The sequence below is a fragment of the Camelus ferus genome, chromosome 16 (assembly GCF_009834535.1).
Source record: "Camelus ferus isolate YT-003-E chromosome 16, BCGSAC_Cfer_1.0, whole genome shotgun sequence".
NCBI lineage: Eukaryota > Metazoa > Chordata > Mammalia > Artiodactyla > Camelidae > Camelus > Camelus ferus.
The window spans coordinates 32,567,666-32,580,379 of NC_045711.1; the positions used below are offsets into that span (position 1 = coordinate 32,567,666).

A 12,714-nucleotide genomic window follows, 5' to 3' on the forward strand; every position below is an offset into this window, starting at 1 on the left:
CTGGGCAGCTTCTTCAGGCAATTAATGGATTGCTGTGATTTGGATTTGTGACATCCCTGGAATTTGAAGGCAGAGGCAGAGCAATAGAAACCACTCTGTGCCCCTTCACCTGCCTTTTGGCTGCAAAGAGGAAGAAGAAGGTAGTGCTGTGGGATAAACAGTGTCCTGGGTGGAGTGTGTTGTGTCTGCTGGGTGCGCCTGGGGTCTCCATCCTTGGCGATGTAGGAGTCAGTTTTCTTGATTAATCACCAAGGAGTTAAAATAGTCATGTGGAACCTTTTTTTTCCTTTCTGATTAAGGAATTCACTAAGAACCAGGGGAAGGAAGGGGGAAGGTATGTGGAAGCCAGACACATATAAAAAGCCACTCAATTTCCTATTTTTAAAAAAGTGAAATAGAAAAAATTCCTTTTGTACATTTTTAACTTTAAATAAGACACTCATGCTTTACAAATAAAGAATAAGGAGCATAGTTATCTTTTCGAAGAATAAAATAATTGACGGAGAATATATGCTTCAGTTCTTATCTCTAAGTTGTTATAGCCAAGGCATAGAGAGGAGGAAGAGGTTTCCATGAGAGCTAGAAGGAGTAGTTTCCCAGGAAAGAGAATGAGAGGGAGACAGACAGGCAGACCCATGGAGAGTAGGTGGAGGAGGAAGACTCTCCCATGAGTATCCGCAAGCGCTGTGAAGGACCAGCCCAGTGCTGATCTGGCACTGAGGCCCCAGCACAGGTGGCCCCACTGCAGCACTAGCTGGCTCGGCTGGAGTGGGTACAAGCAGCCATTTCAAATGATTTCCAACCCCCGAGGCGCAGCTTTTATTTTAAAATGCAATTTCTTAATTTGATTTTTAATAGGAATGCATTTACATGATTTATAAACTAAAAAGGACACAGAGGTTTATAATGAAAAGTATACTGAAAACTGTAAAACACTGCTGAGAGAAAGTAAAGAAGACTTAAATAAATGGAGAGATATGCCAGTTCATGGGCCAGATACTCAGTGTTGTCCGTTCTCCCCAAATTGATTTATAGAGTCAATGAAATTCCAGTCAAAATCTCAAAAGGCTTTTTTTTTTAATTGAGAAGCTGATTTTAAAATCATATGGAAGGGCAAATAGAATATTCCAAATAACTTTGAAAAGGAAGAAAAATTAGGACGAACGCTACCTGACTTCAATGTATTATAAAGCTACAGAAATTAAAGCTGTGTGGTAGTGTATAAACAAATAGATCAGTGGAACAGAATGGAGTCTCCAGAAATATATACGTCCATATATGTGGACAACTGATTTATCAACAAAGATGCAAAGAGAATTCACTAGACAAAATATAGTCTTTTCAACAAATGATGCTAGAACAACTGGACATCCATATGCAAAAATAAATAAATAAATAAATAAAAAAGATAAGAACAACGTTGATCCATACCTTGCATTGTATTCAAAAGTTAATTTAAAGTAGAGAATAAATCAAAGTGTCAAACCAGGGGGGAGATTGTTTAAGACCTTGGTAGGCAAAGATTTTTTTATATGTGATACCAAAAGACTGATCATAAAAGGAAAAATCGATAAATTGGACTTCATTCTTTAAAATTTAAAACTTCTGATTATCAAAAGACAACTCTTAAGGATCAAAAGACAAACTAGCAGAAAATATTTGCAAATCACATAATTAATAAAGGATTTGTATCCAGAATATATAAATAATTCTAAAAACACAATACTAAGAAAACAACCTAACTAAAAATTGAGCAAAAGATTGTAATAGACACATCAGATGGCAAGCAAACACATAAGAATATGCTCAGTATCATTCACAGTATAGTCACTCGGGAAATGCCAATTAAAACCATTTCCTATTAGACAGCCCTGCACTCCCCAGTAGAATGGCAAAAAATGAAAAGATTGACCTGCCAAGTGTTGGTGAGGGTGTGGAGCAACTAGAACTCTCATACCTTGCTGGTGGGAATGTAAAATGGTGTAATCAGTTTGGCAGTTTTTTAAAATGCTAAATGTACACCTACCATATAGCCCAGGCATTTTATTCCTAGGTACTTATCCAAGAGAAATGAAAATATGTGTCCAGACAAAAGCTTGTTTATAGTAGCTCAATCTATATTAGCTCAAACCTGGAAACAACCCAAATGTCCCTTAGCAGATCAATAAGCAAACTGATATTTTCATGCAATGGAATGTTACTTGGCAATAAAAGGGAATGAAGTATTGACTATGCTTATTGAAAGAAGATAGGCCAAAACCAAGAACAACAAAAGTACATAATGTATGAGTCCATTTATATGAAATTCTAGAAATGCAAACTAACCCACTATAAGAGAAAGCAGATCAGTGTTTGCATGGGGGATGGTAGGTATGGGGAGATGGGTGCAGGGAGGAAAGGATTACCAAGGGGCACAAAGAAACTTTTCGGGGTGATGTATATATTCATTTTCTTAATTGTGGTCATGTCACGGGGTACACATACGTCAAAATTTTTCTAATTGTAACTTAAATATATGCAGTTATTGCATGTTAATTATACCTTGATAAAGCTGTTTAATTTTCAATTTCTTAAAAATTTAAAACGTAATATAAAAAAGAGATAAAAATAGTCACATAACTTAAAAACTAAAAAGTACAAAAAATTTACAATAAACTACTATAAAAAATAGATAAACAACAAGGACCTACTGTATAGCACAAGGAACTATATTCAGTATCTTGTAATAACCTATGATGGAAAAGAATATGAAAAGGAATATATATATATATAACTGAATCACTTTGCTATAAACCTGAAACATTGTAAATCAACCTTATTTCAATAGTAAAAAGAGTTTGTATCAAAAAAAATTTTACAATGAAAATTCCTACCTGCCCAGGTTCCACCACCCATCCCCCACTACAGATAACTTGCATTGCTATCAGCCTTCCATAAGTAAATGTTTACCTTTACTGACCATAAAATATCCTACTTAATATAGTAAGTAGCAATTCAAACAAAGATTTACATACCCCCAGAGAGTCAGGTAATTCCTCGGAGAGCCTCCTAGTCAGCAGGCAGCACTGAAAGAACACATCGTAATCCTTTTTGCCTGTCTCTAAATTTCAGATACTTTTTCTTATATTATCTATGTGTTCATTCTCTTTACCCATTTTTCTTTTGTATTGTTGATCTTTTTCTTCTTGATTTCTGTGAGCATTTTACATTTAGAGAGGTTAGCTCTTTGTCTATGATGTGAGTTGCAAATATTTTTTCTGGTTTATGTTTTTCTCTTGACTGAAGTTTTTTTGCAAAGCAGAACGTGTATTCGTGCAGTGTAATTTATCAGTCTTTTGTATTATGACATACTTCTGGATTTTAAGTCCTAGTTAAACCAGCCTCTGCCCAAGGCCATGAGGAATTCTTTCATGTTTCCTTCTTGAACTTCTATGATTTAATTTGTACCTTCAGATGATTGGTCCTTTTGGAAATTTATTCTGGTGCATAGAGTAGGTTGTGGGATATAGTTTTTCTGCTTTTCTTTTAAAACATTAACCCTTGGTTTTGAAATAAAGCTTTATTTTCTTCTGCTTTTTAAAAAGTATTAGCATTGTGTATGAAACAATGACTAATTTTTAGTTTACTTTGGAAGTTAGGAGCATGGGTGGGACATTTATCACTAGAGCTTGAATGTCACTTTGAGAAGCAAAAGTTGCTTACACTACACTATGTAAAAGTTAACCTTTGAAGCCAACATTTATTTTATTACTCATGGTGTTTTCTTTTTTTTCTCTGTCAAATCAAAATTTGGTAGATGGGTGGGGATAATTTCCAGTAGGTTGCCAAAGAAGATAGTTTACAGTGGGGAATGGAAAATACAAAACAAGAAAACAACCAAAGTGAAAAACACAATGGAATAAATTCCTTTATGCATGTATCGCTCTTAACAGCTCTTATCAAAACTTCCACTGAACCATAGATCAGAGAGAGGAATTGTTCTCTAGCTGGAAGCCATCACTTCTCGGTAATTGCCCTGAGGCAGAGAAGGCTTTAGTGTCTGTGGTCCCAGTTCAGATCTGACTTAGCTCTACCATGTGACAGTATTAAAGGGCAGCATTTCAGAAACTGGCACCGTGACCCCAAGGTGATGATAATCTAATCTAGACAATACAGTTAACTTGTCCTCTTTCACTCAATCACCCATTTTACTAATTTTTTTTGATCATCTACTAGGTCCCAGGCACTGTTCCTGCCACCACGGAGCCACCAGTCCACTTGTGGGAGGCACGGCCATTATGGCAGATGGTAGAAAGTGTCTGTCATAGGGCAGACAAGGAAGATGAGGAGCCCAGAGGAAGGGCAGCTCAGTGTGGGGAAGACGGGGGAATTCCAGAGGAGCTGATGCCGAACCGGAGTTATGATGAGGGGGTAGGAATTCGCCAGAAGAGAAGAAGGGGACGGGTACTCCAGGCAGGGGAACAGCATTGGCAAAGGCACAGACATGTGACATGTTCTGGGAACTATAAATTCTAGCAACCAGAATATAGGGGCAAAGACAGAAGTGATGAGAGAGTGGGCTGGAGAGGTAAGCGAGGGCTGCATTGTGAAAGCTGGGAAATTGACTCTCTCTGGAGGGTGATGGGGAGCCATTACAAGGTCTCCCTGATAAACCTGCAATTTTCTGGAAAAGTCAGAGCTCTCTACAGCCTTGGCAGGAGAAGCAGGAGGTCCAGACTCATGCCATGTGACAAGAGCCCCTTTGTGGGGGGCCAGAGGAAAAAGCAGAGAGATTTGGTGAGAGTCTAAGGAGAGAAGCCCTTTGAGGGGAGGTTGGAGAGACGGAGGAACCCTCTTACCCTGCCATGAGAAGGGGCCCTAAATCTGGGCGAGGCAGAAGGAGGGCTGAGAGTGCTGAGTAAATGTCACTGGTACCTTTTTTTTTCCCCCATGAAAAAGCTAAACAAAGCAGCTGCGTTCAGTGGCCTCTCAGGAAAGCCAGTCATTTCCTGAGGAGATATTAAGCGGCCCAGGCATTGTTCCTGGTTTCCAGCATGGCCGCCATTACCTGACCAGCGCCAAGGCCAGTCTCTCTGCAGCTCCTGGAGAAGCTCCCAGCGTGGTCTCTGCTTTTCACAGGACAGGCTTCTCATCTGTGTCTCGTGGGAAGTGTCTTCTGCCCCCAGGGCAGAACTAACTGCCCGAAGTCTCCGCTCTCAGGATGCAGCTGGGGGGGACCCAATGGGGCACAGTGTGGCTCGCAGCCCTGCTGACACTTCTGCTGTGTGAGTTTTTACTCTCTTCCCGCATCGCTTAAACTTCGGGAGCACTGATGCTCATGAAACCAACATATTTCTTCTGTCTTTTCCAGGTTCAAGCCTCAAGGGTCAAGAAAACTGTAAGTTCTAAAATTCCTACCTGGCTTCCTTGTGTCATTCTGTGACCTTTTAAAAACTCATATCAAATTACTTGAGTTTAATATTTATAACAATTCAGAAACATACTCCAACTGGGAGCTAAAGTTGATTCCTTTCCGCATTTTCAGAAGGTTTTAGAACAAAACGCTTGTTCTAAGCCAAGTTTTAATCAGCAGTTTCTCGAAGTAGCACACATTTTCTAGATCCCAGTGAACTTCTTTTTGTTAGGATTGGGGAGGAGATAAGAAAGTGATTCCATAGGTTATTTTTTGTTGTTCTACCATGATTTCTTATTTTTCGTATTCCACCCTATCCTCAATTGTTTTTTTTCGCAAATGAGACGGAATCAATTTGTGAGATTCATGAAGCCAGGACATAGTTTAAAGATCGTTATTGTGACTTTTTTTTTCTCTTAAATGATCTAAAACAGATTAGATTTCACTTCCCATCCACCCAGGAGGCTACGATGATGTCAATAAGCAATGTTTTGTGCTTGTGCACAGGATGGGGGGGCTTCTGCCTGTCTTCGAAGTCTGGTTTATCATCCCCTTTAGAGCTAATTTTGAATCTCTAAGGTTTTGTTTTGTTTCGTCTGGGATGATGTGAATGAAAGAGGGGACTGGGCTGAGTCTGGGGGCTGAATGGAGGGAGAGCCTACAGAACAGGATGCCCTTGTGAGAGGTCACTTCAGTCAGTGAGGAATTGGGATGACCGGGTTGCAGACGGTTGTACAGCTATTTGGAAATGATGTGTGTGGGTGATACTGGTTGTTTGAGACAAGGCTTGGAGCTGTAGCTCCAAGACAAGGAGGGCTGGTGTGGCTGCTTGGCAGAGCTGGTCTGGTGGGTCTCCTGCTCGTGTCCATGTGTTTGATCCCCATGGCAACCCATGGAGGCGGGATGCCCATTATCCTCAAATCATCCTCAGTTGACTGATGATGTCATGACACCCCAGAGAAACAATGGACTTGTCCAAAAAGAGCCAGTTCGCAGGGCACCAGAACCTCCCCTCCCCAAATCCCCCATCGTTGGAGGCCGGCAGCCAGTGGCCTGACTCAAATCTTTAAAGCCACTGTTACTCTGTCTCTTTGAGCCTTTTCCCCTCACTCTGTAAAATGAATGTGATAAGAGTCGGTATAGACAGGAGATTAGATAAAAAGGTGACCCACCTGCCTGGCATGTGGTGATTAGTATACAGTGGTTTACTGTCAGCCCTAGCTCACCTCTACAACCTCAGCTCCTGTCCACTCCAGCCCACATACCCCCTGCTCTTGTCCAGACCACACCCTGCCAACACTGGTGCCCCTGGGCTTCTGCGTCTGAGTCCTGTTTCCCGGGACCTCCAATCTCCCATCTTCCTTCCCATCGCAGGTGGCAGTAAATCACTCCCTGCCCAGGTTTTCCAGAAAGGTCTTTGTACCTTCAGGGGAAAACTTCAGAACTGCAGGACCTAGAGCAGGAAGACCCTCCAACTGCCTCTCCAAGCCTCCACCCTGTTTTCCATAAGGTACTTGCACTGTGTCAACTCTGGTGCTGACAGAGCTGGGGCTGAGACCCAGGCCTCCCATCCCTTAAGCCACAGGAGACCACACTGGACGTGCGTGTGACCTGCCAGCCTGCTCAGAGTTTGAGGGGCTTGGTCAGCCCTGGCCCTTCCTCCCCCTTTCCCTCAGGTCCCCACCCAACCCCAGCCCGCGCATCTCAGGGGATGACCTCAGCTGCATCTTCACCTAGAACACAGTGCTGTTTGCAGGAAACTCCCTCCACTTCCCGCCCTGCTGGGGCCTCAGGCTTATCTGCCTCCCCACCCGTCCCTGGCTTCCCTCCTGCTTCAGATGCCATGTCCACCCCATGGCTTCTCCAGGCCAGCCTGTCCACCTGAACCTGGAGCCCATCCCTCTCATCGCCCCCTAGGACCAGCCCTCACCCCACTTTTAGTATCTCTACCCCCATCTTTCTGGCTCTTTCCTTTCAGTCTACGGACAGTCTCTTGTTTTTTTAGGAAGAAGAAAACTCACCCCCACCTCCATTTATCTTGTGTCCTCCTACCTGTCCGTTCGCTTCCTCCGTCAGGCTTCTCCGAGGCCTGGTTTGTAATCACCGTCACTTCTTCCTCACCTCTCAGGCATCCCTACTTAGCGGCTCTGGCTTTGGCCCCCACCACTCCCTGCAATTGGAATCCTCTGACTAAGGGGAGATGCCAGATGCCCCAAACACCTCCAGCCCTTACCTTTCTGGTCCCCTGCATTGCCTCTGCACAAAGCCCCTTTCCTTGGCCTTCTAGACCCTCCTCCCTGGTGTTCACCCACCTTTCTGACAAACCCTCTTATCTTCCCCCCTGGGAGACTTGGACTTTCCCAGGGTCCGGTCGTCTCTGGAGCTCAGCCTCCCCTCTCTACACCTCCACATGCCCACCCTCCAGTCCAGTGAAGCCCTGGCCGCTGCCCTGAGCACCTGGCTTCCTATGGGGCCAGTGGTTGACATCTCCTCTGGATCATCACCCCCCAGCCCCCCAATCCCGGCTGCACCGCAGGGACTTTGTCCCCGTCCTTATCCTTTTCTGGCCTTCCCTCCTGCAGTCAGCACACACATATCCTCCTGCAGGGGGGCACTACCTAATCCAGGAACCTTATCTTCCACTCTCTGCCTCGATCCCCGTGTCTTTTTTTCTTTAATTGTAGTAACATACATATAACAAATGTTATTAATGACATTTAGTACATTCATAGTGTTGTGCAAACATCACCATTGTCTAGTTTCAGGAAATTTTCTTCACCCCAAAAAACAAGTCCTTTTGCATCCACTAAATATTTCTCAAGTCCAACCCTTCCCTTCAGCCCCGCTGTGTCTGACCTAGTGCAGACCTCCTCAGCTTTGACCTGAACCGTCATCCAAGTTGTCATAGGCCTTCGATATCTCCCTCCAGCCCACAGTGATCTTTCTAAAGCTCCAGTGTCATCCTGTTACCCCTCCCACACCCCTTGAAGACCCTCAGGACAGGACCCAGCTTGTCAGAGGGCAAGGCCTTCTGTTCTGGCCCCTCCCAGCTGGCCCCCTGACCCTCTGGCCCCACACTCTGGTTCTATAACTGCTAGTGCCCAGAATGCATTGACTTCTCCTGCCCCTATGTCCTGGGACATGCTGTTCTCTTGCCCGGAGCATCTACCACCCATTCCTGTCCTGGTCCAAGTTTCAGTTCCCAGGTCACGTCTTTCAAACTTGACCTCTCCTGGCCCCACTTCCTCTTGGTGCTTGCAGCATTTTACTCCAGCTATCTGGGTCCCCACCAGCCTGCATGGTCTAGGACAGCAGGGATGGTTTCTTATTCACCTTGTAAGCCCCACACCTGGCACAGGTGCTTGATAAATGTCTCACTGAAGGGTACCCAGACTGAACTTAGAAGTGCTGGAGATTCAGATGAGCTGGGTCAGCACACTCCATGCTGGGCCTCAAAAGTTCATCAGTGACTCCAGGCTTCATGGCTCCCTGTATTTTCCTGACAATGCAGGGTGGCCTCTCCTCTGTCCACTCCCCCCTTTCTTTCTGAGTCATTTCCAGGTTGAGAGCTAAGTGTCTGGCTGAGTCATGATGCCTCACCTTCCCGGGGAGCATCAGCATCCGCTGACTGGTGTCTTGAGGTAGAGGGAAGTGGATTCCTTTGTTTTAGGGCTTGGGGACTTAGCACTGTGATCCCAGGGTGCCTTTTCTGAGCTGTGGTGACTTTGTTCCTTTGAATCGTCTCCATCAGCCTTCATTTCTCCAGGTGGAAAAGATCTGGCCTCTTTAGGCTGTTCCGTGACCCCGTCCTTCCATTACAGTTCTGAACCTTTTGGGTCCTCTTCCCAGAAAAACACACACTCGCATATAATTGGAGGTGGTTCATAGGCCTCCTAACTCCCATCCTTGAACCTCCAGGAAGCCCAGGGAGCCAAGTTGTATCAATCACTCTATTGTGTAAATAGTGAGACCTGTGCACAGTAATCTAGTTTGGCTGTTCCTGGAAAGTTATTCACAAAGTGGATAGTATTTTCCATATTAGTTTAATAATCAGGTAGAGATTTTTAAAGATTGGTCGGGTGGTGTACTTGTTATCTGTTGATGCTTAAAAATTTACCCCAAAACCTAGTGGCTTTACAGTAGTGATTTGTTGGTTTGTTGAGAGGTTGCTGATAAAATGTTGGTCAGGTTACAATTGTCTGATGCTGGGGACTCTACTCATGTGGCTGTTCCTCGCCATGTGGGCCTCTCCATGGGGATGCTCGGGGATGCTCAGAGCAGGGCAGATGGCTTTGCCCAGAGTGAGTGATCCCAGAAAAGGAAAGAGTGACTAAGATGAAAGTTGCAACATCTTTTATAAACTAATCTCAAATGTGACATACTAGCATTTCTGCAGTACTGTTAGTCATAAGACCAACCCTGGTGTGATGTGGGAGGGGACCACATGCTTGTGTGATATCAGAAGACGAGGCTCTTTGGGGGCCATCTCGAAGACTGGATACCGAAAGGGCGGTGGAGGATGTGGTGGTCATGGTGACAAAATCTAGGCTACTTACCCTGTTGCATCAAATCAGTGAGGTTAAGTTGAAGAGCTGGCATTCATGTATTGATACATTTTGTAAAATGCTTTTCCCTCTGTCCTGTCCTCATTGCTTCTCCCTTGTCTGTTCCAGCTGGCCATGCAAGTGTGAGGTCCCTACCAGTGAATCACTTGAGTTAATTTATTAAGCAGATGTGTTTTAGAGTTGTTTAGAAAAACAAGGTGGCAGGAGTGCCTTGTGTTTTTTAGAGAGGCTTTCATCCTCTCTTAAAAACCACTACCTTCTGCTTTAGCCAATTTTAAAATTGTGAAACAGTGGTAGGGTGCCTATAAAAAGGAAATGAACCAGGGCCGCTAAGCAGGAGACCCAGGCAGGGTAGGCGCTGAGGCTGGAAGGCCTGGAGTAGCGAAGAATTGTGAAATGCAGACTGTGTGCTCCAGGCGGGCAGGAACTGTGCCAGTCTCACTCTTTTCTGAGCCCCCAGTTTTGGGTGCAGTGCCTGGCACAGAGTAGCCCCCCTGAAGTGTCTGCTGAGTACGCAGTGCTAAGGCAGCTGGAAGGAAATGTCAGCCAGGGGCCAGGCGTTGGACAGTACATACTCCATCCCTTCAGCGCCCTCAGCCACTTGGTTCAGTCACTGTTCAAGGTTAAAATGTGAGGGGAGGCAGGTATTAGAACTCCTGCTTTATAGGAGGAGGAGTGGGAGCCTGCAGGGGTTAAATAACTCCCCACCACACCCAGCCAACGGCTGTCGGATGAGGGGTTTGGACCGCTGTGTGCCTGACTTGCTTTATTCCTGCTCCCAGTTCTGTGTCCGAGTCTGAGGGGCACCAGCTACGGGCATGCCTTTCATTCAGAATGACTAACAGTAAAGTAGCCCAACACAATGGATGACCAACACTGGGAATCCGGACAAGTGGTTGTAATTCACCTGGGAAATTTAAAAAATGGTTTTCTTTTGAAAAAGTTCACTAGAAGTATGGATTCGAGAAAGAGCCTTTAGTGACCTCAAGACTCAAGAGTTGGTTTTATATCTGCAACTGGCAGAATCTAGCTAACATTTCACTTGTACCAGGAACTGTGCTCCAAGGACTTAAACGCAGGTTTTCACTTACACTTACTATTATTAGGTCCATTGTATGGATGAGCAGACTGAGGCTCAGAGCTCAGTAACTTACCAGAAGCAGTTTGTGAACAGAGATGGGATTTGGCCCAAGAAGTCGGCTCTGCACTTATCTTCTGCTCTCTATCTCCTGAGAGAATCACTATACTAAGCAGTGTGGTTTAAAATGAAGGGGGAGGAACTGAAGGGGTAGGGAGACCTGCCTGTCTCCCTGGGATGGGAAACTAAACACAGATGAAAGAAATTTCTGTTCTGAGAGCTCCCACCGCAGGCTTATCAGACCAGGAGCTAATAAGGAATAGAGAAAGACGGAAAAAGGAGCACTAAGATTAATCCTGCAAAAAATAACTTAAACAATCACCTTGTCTCATGACTGATCAGGTGCCATTTTTTGTTAAATTAATTGCTCATAAGAAAGGGATAGGGATGGACTGTTCTATTCATTTTAAAACCTGAGACATGTTACAGACAAGTTAGATTCACAGTTATTCCCAAAAGGTTTGACTTTATTAAAAGAGAGGAAAGAAACACCATTTTGCCAGTATCTCTGGCCAGCTAGCTACGTTTGCTTGTAAAATGATTTGGGACCACTTATAAAATAAAAATGATGTATTATCATTCAATAGGGTAAAAATAGATGAGGAAATCGGAGTGAGAAGAAAATAAAGGCAGACAAATAAAACTGTGGCCCTTTTAGCACACGGAAGTGCATCCCAAAGGTTGCCAGAGGTAAAATTTTGAGTTTATATTTCTTAGCAGCCAAAGCAAAAAGGGAAGCAAGACCCATTAGAAAAAGAGATTTCAGGGGAAGGGTATAGCTCAGTGGTAGAGTGCTTGCCTAGCATGCATGAGGTCCTGGGTTCAATCCCCAGTGCCCCCATTAAAAATAAACAAATAAATAAATAAACCGAATTACTACCCGTACCCCCCCAAAAAAAACTAACAAAAAAGTGGTTTCAAGTTCTTTCCCATCTGGTGAAGCTGAGTTCATTAGATAGAAAACACCAGCTGAGACTGTTCTTATCTGGTCAGGCCTGGGCGGGGGTGGCAGGGAGGAAAGTTCCTGGGCATGACCATCTGATTTCATGATAGCACAATGGTAGCCATCATTTATTAAGCAATTACTGTGTGCCAGGCACTGCGCTGCGTGCTTTCCTGCTCCTCTTCTGTAAGTCTTGCAATAACCGACTACGTAGGTACTGTTACTTCACTTTCTAGATGAGGCAGTTGAGCTCAGAGAGATTAATTGCGCAAGGTCACACAGTATGTGGTGACTTGAATGTTTGTCTCCCTGAATCCTTTGCTCCCTGCAGGGGCGGTGATATGGCAGCTCATAGGCTGCGGGCATCTTAGGGACACGTTTCCTCGATCACAATCAAGGCTGCCCCCTGGTCTTGGTGGGAACAGGATCGTGCCTGACCTACCACACACAGTCATTACCACCTAGCCACTGTGGGCATTTGAGACCCCTGGACACTATACTGCACAGGATGTGACAATATCAGTCTGACGTGGTGAAGGTCACCAGGACGCTGTTATTTCTTTCCTATTTTTTTTTTAAGTTTTGATTTGCATTTACATTTTACTTATTTATTTATTTTATTGAGGTACAATCAATTACAGTGTGTCAATTTCTGGTGTACAGCACAATGTCCCAG

At 44.4% G+C, this 12,714-nt stretch overlaps 1 protein-coding gene across 1 annotated transcript in view; it reads left to right on the plus strand.

The window, feature by feature from the left end:
* Positions 1 to 5,007: 5,007 nt before the first annotated feature.
* The window catches only part of PECAM1 (platelet and endothelial cell adhesion molecule 1), a 47,808-nt gene continuing 40,101 nt past the window's right edge, over positions 5,008 to 12,714 (plus strand). Inside the window, exons 1-2 of the mRNA XM_006177409.3 lie at positions 5,008 to 5,264; positions 5,351 to 5,377. Of these exons, the coding sequence (XP_006177471.1) occupies positions 5,201 to 5,264; positions 5,351 to 5,377 (91 nt within the window). The 5' untranslated portion in view covers positions 5,008 to 5,200. The remainder of the gene's footprint in view (positions 5,265 to 5,350; positions 5,378 to 12,714) is intronic.